The following is a 6,478-nucleotide window of genomic DNA, read 5'->3' on the forward strand; positions in this document are numbered from 1 at the left end:
GAGGAAGAGGAGGAAATTTGAAGGCAAATGGCAAATGGATGGAACTAGAAAAAAAAATCATCCTGAGCGAGGTAGCCCACACCCGGAAAGACAAACACAGTAATGTAAGTGGATATTAGCTGTTAAGTAAATGATATCCATGCTACAATCCATGGACCTGGAGAGGCTAAGTAATAAGAGGGGCTCTAAGGGGGGGTACATCTCCCAGGGAAGGGGAAATAGAATAGATTTTCTGGTTCTGCTTCTGGGGGTTGGTGGGGATGGGAACAGGATGGATCAGGTGGGAGAGGAGTGGAGGGAGAGTACTGGGAGAGATGACCAGAATTGGGGGAAGGGTATTTCAGAGTGAGGTAGGAACCCAGTGCAATGGAAACTCCCTGAAACCCACCAAGGTGACCCTAGTGAGGATTCCTCCTAGTAATGAAGGACACAGAGCTAGAACCGGCCATCTTCTGTGACCAGACAAGGCTTCCATCATGGGACTGTGACACTAACCCAACCACAAAACCTTTGACCTACAATCTACCCTGCCTGCAAGATGTGCAGGGGTAGGGAAGACAGAGACACAGACTTTGTGACAGTGTCAATCATAACTGGTACTGAGACCCTCTCATGAGAGGGAGCGCATGCCCCACACTGGATGACCAGGAACTGGAGGCTGGATAGCCCAGAGACCTAGGATACAGGGGGAAATCAGTAAAGTGACTCCTAATTATCATAGACCCAACCCAGCTGTCCACTTCAAGGCTCCCTCTGTCAGCTGATGGGAGCAGATGCAGAAACCCACAGCCAAACGTTAGGCAGAAAGAGCCCAAATTGGAGCTCTCTATCAAGTCCCTCCCCTTGGAGCTCAGGAAACCCTGGAGAAAGAGGAGGAGGAACTGTATAAACCAGAGGGATCCAGCATACAGAAAGAACATGGCCCACAGAATCATCTAAGCAGGGCTCATAGGGGCTCACAGAGACTGAAGTAGAAATCACAGAACCTGCATGGATCTGTGCTAGGTCTTCTACAGAAATGCATGGCTGCTAGCTTGGTGGTTTTGTGGGCTCCTAACAGTAGGAGTGGGGTGTCTCTGACTCCTTTGCCTGCTCTTGGGACCCTTTTCCTCTTATTGGTTGCCTTACCCAGCCTTGTTATGAGAGTTTGTGCCTAGTCTTATTGTATCTTGCTATGCCATGTGTGGTTGATATCCCTAGGAGGTCTGCTCTTTTCTAAAGGGGAACGGAGGTGATGGGGATGGGAGGGGGCAGGGAGGAACTGCAGTCAGGATGTATTGTATGAGAGAAGACTAAATTTTTTAAACGAATAGATAAAATTCTCAACTTTTATCTTTATTTTAAGTTTTGAGACAGGGTTTCTCTGTGTAGCTCTGTCTATCCTGAAACTCACTCTGTAGACCAGGTCATCCTCAAACACAGAGATCCACCTGTTTCTGCCTCCCAAGTGCTGGGATTAAAAGCATGTGCCACTGTGCCCTGACAGTTCTTACAAATCTCAACTGGCTGATTCTTTGGGGGTGAGGGCAGAGTTAGAAGATCTGGCAATAGTTGGTGAGAGTTCTCTAAGTAGCAATCTGAGCCAGGCATTGTGACACAGGTCAGTAAGCTAAGGCAGAAGGATTATGCGTTTGGATCCAACCTGGGCTAAAGAATGAAACCCTATCTCAAACTAAAAGTAAAACAAAGACAAGCAGCTGGGGCTATAGCCAAGTGGTAGACTACTTGCCTGGCATGTGTGAGGACTTTGGCTAGACCGCGCCGGCGGGCCCCGACCCAATACCATCATCAAAATGAAACAACCAAACCTTATTCCGAAGACCAGGAAAAGCAGGCGTTTCAGATGTTCTAGTGCATACTTGGCTCTATACATAGGCAGTTCTGAGGCCACGCTGGACTACCTGACTCAGAACTCCAAAACTGAAAAGGCAGCCATCATCGAGAGTCATTTATCCCATTAGAATGGATCTGAACTTATATACACACACTATGCCAACTAGCAGCAACTCCAGGTTTGTACCTCTCTTCTTTCCCATCCAAGCTGTCTTGGAGCAATCAGACTTTAACAACTCATGTTGCCCTGCCCTGCCCTGCCCTGCCCTTCTGCTCCTGTCTCTGGGAAAACAAGATAAGACTCCCATGTGTTAGTCATTTATTTAACACAGGTGTACCTCGTGCCTGGTTGAATGCCAGGTCCTGGAGACAGAGATGCAAGGAACGTGTTTCTTCCCTCAGAGAGCGATTGATCTGAAGATGGCCCTGTGTGGCACAGATAAAAGATAACAGGGAAAGAGGCGCGTGCTGGCTGAATCTCTGGTAAGCCCAGCACTCCAGAGACTATAGTAGGAGGATCTTGTGCTTTAGGTCAGAAAGGGCTACTGAGACTGTCTCAAACAACAGCGTGAAGCAGACAGTGTAACACCCTGTCCTAGTTTTGTTTGTTTTTGAGAGAGGGTCACTGTGTGGGCCAAGCCTTGAACTCATAGAGATCTGCCTGCCTTTGTCTCTCCACTGCTGGGATTAAAGGAGTGTGGTGCCACACACACATCTGGCAGTTCTGTGAATCTTGGGTGGTACTACATAATCCCAGCATTTGAGAAATGGAAGCATAAGGGTCTGGAATTCCAGGCCAGCCCCAGCTACATGAGGATGAGGCCAGCCTAGGCTAAATGAGACCTAGAAGAACCTAGTTGTATTTGCCTTTTGGGTCGTTGTGAATATTCATTCATTCATTTCATTCATTTCCAACAAATGACTAGGCTCAGACAATAAAATGGGAAAAAAGACATAGTCCTGGTCCCTTTGGACTACCAGCCTAGTGGAATAAAAGAATAAACTAGAAAGACAGATTTGTTTTTCGTTTCTTACTTCTATTCACTAAGTGAATGAGGTCTCAGGGTGACCTAGAGGTCCTGGTTATTCATTAGCATCCGGCTCTGAAGGTTGTAAAACGACAGCCGCGCTGAGAATGAGCCCCGTGTGGTTGGTGCGCACCAGGTCGCACTGCCTGCGTTACTATGTGAACTGACGGATGACACCCCGCCGCACGCCGCTCGGCTCGCCCCGGAGGGGGTCGCTTCTTAGCGGGTCTAACAGTGACTAGCGGGGGAAGTCTACGCGCGTGTGCACGCGGCACTCTCTGCCAATGGTCCGGGGACTTTCCCCTAGGCGGAAGGATAAGGAACTCGTCCTCCGTATGTAGCCTAGGAAACAGGCCTTCAGAGCGACCTGGTCTACCTCCTGAAGGACGCCATTTTATAGCTCTACTACATGCTTTATTTTTTGCTTATGGTGAGAATAATTGGTTACTTTAGATCTAAAAACAATAAACCATTGTTTTACGCATGATACTTTAGACTGAAAGATTCTGAACGCATAATTCTTTAAGGAAGCTATAAATAGATAGGACATTAATTAATGTAGGACTGCTAGATGGGCGTGGTTTATGCAAATATTATTTCACTCACCCCGAGGTGGGCGTGGTCACTTTAAGCGGCCCAGACCCGGAGTGGTTGTGGTCTCCTGCGCTTGCGCACTACGACCGGAGGCCCGCGCTGGAACTCGGGGACCCGGGCGCACCATTCTGGTGGGCCAGGCATGGCGGGCTCTGGCCCCGTGTTGAGTATTCTGGGGCTGCTACTCGTGTCTGCGCAGTTTGGAGTCCTTGGAGAGCGTCCCAGCCCCGATCTGGGGGCACACCCAGGTACCAGGGAGGACTGTTGGAGGGAGGCTGGGACTGCCTGGTAGAAGCTGACCGGTGGCTTTAATCCACAGAACGCCGCTCCCCGGTCGGTCCCGGGGCCACCGAACCTCGGCGACAGCCGCCACCCAAGGACCAGCACGAGCGGGCCCAAGCTGGATCACTGTCTTTGGGTGTGCTGTACACCGCGGCCGTCGTGGCTTTTGTACTGTTCAAGTGTTTGCAGGTGCGGTATGGCAGTGGGTTGTGGGACCCCTGGGCCTTAATCTCTTGGGAGCGCTACGGTGCCAAGAACAAGACACCGTTTCCCGGCTACCTGTACAATGAGGACTAGTTCCTTGGTTTTTCCACATTATAGGGGCGTTCGAGGATCCAGAGAGGTAATGGATGTAAGGGGGCTGAGAAATTGTAGCTAATGACCGTTACTTTTACTCCTCCCTCCGGTGAAGAGCGATTTTCATACTGGAGCTCACCCACTTAGTGTCTGATGTAAGTGAGATTTTAACCCAACTAGTGTCAATATGAAAAAAAAAAAAAAAAGAAGAAGAAGAAGTTACTGCTGAGCATCAACCTTGGCCCAAGGGGTCAATCGCTGCAGCAACAGCGTCTAGTGTACCAGACGTTTCGTGTTCTCTTTGGGAAGGAAGCCCTGAAATGTGAACTGACAGTAGATTCTAATGGATTTGAAGCTGTTGACGTGGAAGGTGGTACCTACCACCCAGTGCTGTGTCTTCAACTATGGTCAATTACTTGCACTAGGAAATAGAGGCTGAACTAATTAGTAACATAAAACGAGATGAGATTAACAAGCCCAGGCAGACTTGACAGGCTAGGATGAAGATTGGAATTTAAAGATAGATTAATAAATTCTAGCCGGATGTAGTGTTGGATACCTTTAATCCCAACATTCCGGAGACAGAGGCAGGAAGAGCTCTGTGAGTTCAAGGCCAGCCTCTACAGAACTAGTTCCAGAACAGTCAGAGCTGCTACCCAAAAAGAAACCTTGTCTCAAAACCAAAACAAACAAAAGAGTCTTATTCCTGTCTTATGCATGTAGTTAAGCAGTCGGGAAGAAGAGGTGCAGAACCAGTGGAAGAGATTTAGGCATCACAGCTAACAGATTCACGGTGTGTTTTAATAACCCATTTTCCAATTAAAGGCTCTTAACAGAGGCTTGTGCTCTATCTACCCATCAGAGAACACTGGGAGAATTATATCCTAAAAATAAACTGTAGGGCACTGCCTTTAAGGGCAAAGAGCACTATATAGTTAGGTTTTTTGTTTTTTTAATCTGTAATGGGGGTAATGTGAATTGAACAGATTGTGGGCTTTTTTAGTTTGTTTACCAGCAAAGACTGAGGGAACAGGGCCTGGCGACACAGTCCTGTTATTCCAACTACTCTGCAAGATTTTTTTTTTTTTTTTTTTTTTGGAGACAGGGTTTCTCTGTGTAGTCCTGACTGCCCTGGAACTAACTCTGTAGACCAGGCTGGCCTCGAACTCAGAAATCCGCCTGTCTCTGCCTCCCAAGTGCTGGGACTAAAGGTGTGCACCACCACTGCCCGGCTGCAAGACTGTATCTTAAAGATGAGGACAATGACGAAGGGTAGGGATGAGGCAGGGGTAGGAGCCGGCTTCCGATTCCTACTGTAGAGTTTCACATTCCAAAGACTGCTTTAGCAGTCTGGCTGTGTGTGGGCATCCTGGCATGTCACCTCATGTTCTGGGTCAGCAGCTGGACCAGAAACAACTGTGATTCTCTGAGGTGGATGCCCAGAGCTTTCGCTGGGGCTCCTCTCTTCACTGGCTCTGAGGTGCCGGGGCCTTTGCTGCAACTTTGTCTTTATCTGCTTCCACAGCAGGGCCCAGATGAGGCTGCTGTTCTCCAAGAGGAAAAAAACAAGAAATCCTCAGAGTCAGGTGGGTTGAGCAATTAGTGGTGGTTTCTGGGGGTGGAGTAGATCAGGGGACTGCAGGAGTGACCATGCCATTTATCTTACTCCCAGAACAACAGCTGGTGCAGTTGACACAACAGCTGGCCCAGACGGAACAGCACCTGAACCACCTGATGACCCAGCTGGATCCCCTTTTTGAACGGTGAGAATCTGTGGGGTGGGTGAGGTGGGAGCCGAGGAGACCCACCGGGCAGCCCCTGAATGGGTATTTCTGCAGGGTGACTACTTTGGTTGGAACCCAGCGGGAACTTCTAAACACAAAACTAAAGACCATCCACCACCTTCTGCGAGACTGCAAGCCTGGCACAGGAGTGGAAGTTCCAGAACCAGGTAAAAGGTTGGGAGGTATCTGATGGCTGGGACACAATGGCTGTGAAACTGGAGCAGGCTGGTCTCTCCTTCACAGAAGCCAGCATACCCTTTCCTGAGGACCTAGGGAAAGAAGACCAAGAAGAAGCTGGAGACAGTCAGGCCTGGGAAGAGCCCATAAACTGGAGGAGCCCAGAGACATGGAACCTAGCTCCCTCCTGGGAGGTGGAGCAGGGGCTGAGGAGAAGATGGCACAAGACTGGGACAAAGGGTCCAGCAGTAAATGGGGGACAGCCACTGAAGGTTTAGTAAAAACAGTCTCCTCATACTGGGTGTTCCTCTGTGCTTTCCCCACTCCCAGCTGTATTCTGTATGTGTACACACACACACACACACACACACACACACACACACACACACACGGCGCATAAGCCAAGCCAACTGGGCCTCCCTTATTAGGAAGAGAGAGGACAGAGGGAGCTACAGTTCTTGCCTTGTTTCTGAGACTATCCAT

General features: G+C 49.2%; 1 protein-coding gene across 2 annotated transcripts; it reads left to right on the forward strand.

Annotated features, from left to right (window-relative positions):
- The first annotated feature begins 3,538 nt into the window (after window positions 1-3,538).
- On the forward strand, window positions 3,539-6,292 carry Ccdc107 (coiled-coil domain containing 107). Of its 2 annotated transcripts, none has more exons than XM_028779115.1 (6): window positions 3,539-3,703; window positions 3,775-3,926; window positions 5,563-5,620; window positions 5,707-5,797; window positions 5,873-5,985; window positions 6,062-6,292. In XM_028779115.1, exons 1-6 carry the CDS (start codon window positions 3,598-3,600, stop codon window positions 6,271-6,273), a joined length of 732 nt encoding a protein of 243 aa, XP_028634948.1. In that variant the 5' UTR covers window positions 3,539-3,597; the 3' UTR covers window positions 6,274-6,292. The 2 variants fall into 2 exon arrangements, with proteins under 2 accessions (XP_028634948.1, XP_028634947.1); XM_028779114.1 differs by having other exon boundaries at window positions 3,554-3,703; window positions 5,560-5,620.
- Window positions 6,293-6,478: the final 186 nt, after the last annotated feature.

This window comes from Grammomys surdaster, unplaced genomic scaffold (genome assembly GCF_004785775.1).
Source record: "Grammomys surdaster isolate TR1022 unplaced genomic scaffold, NIH_TR_1.0 344, whole genome shotgun sequence".
Taxonomy (NCBI): domain Eukaryota; kingdom Metazoa; phylum Chordata; class Mammalia; order Rodentia; family Muridae; genus Grammomys; species Grammomys surdaster.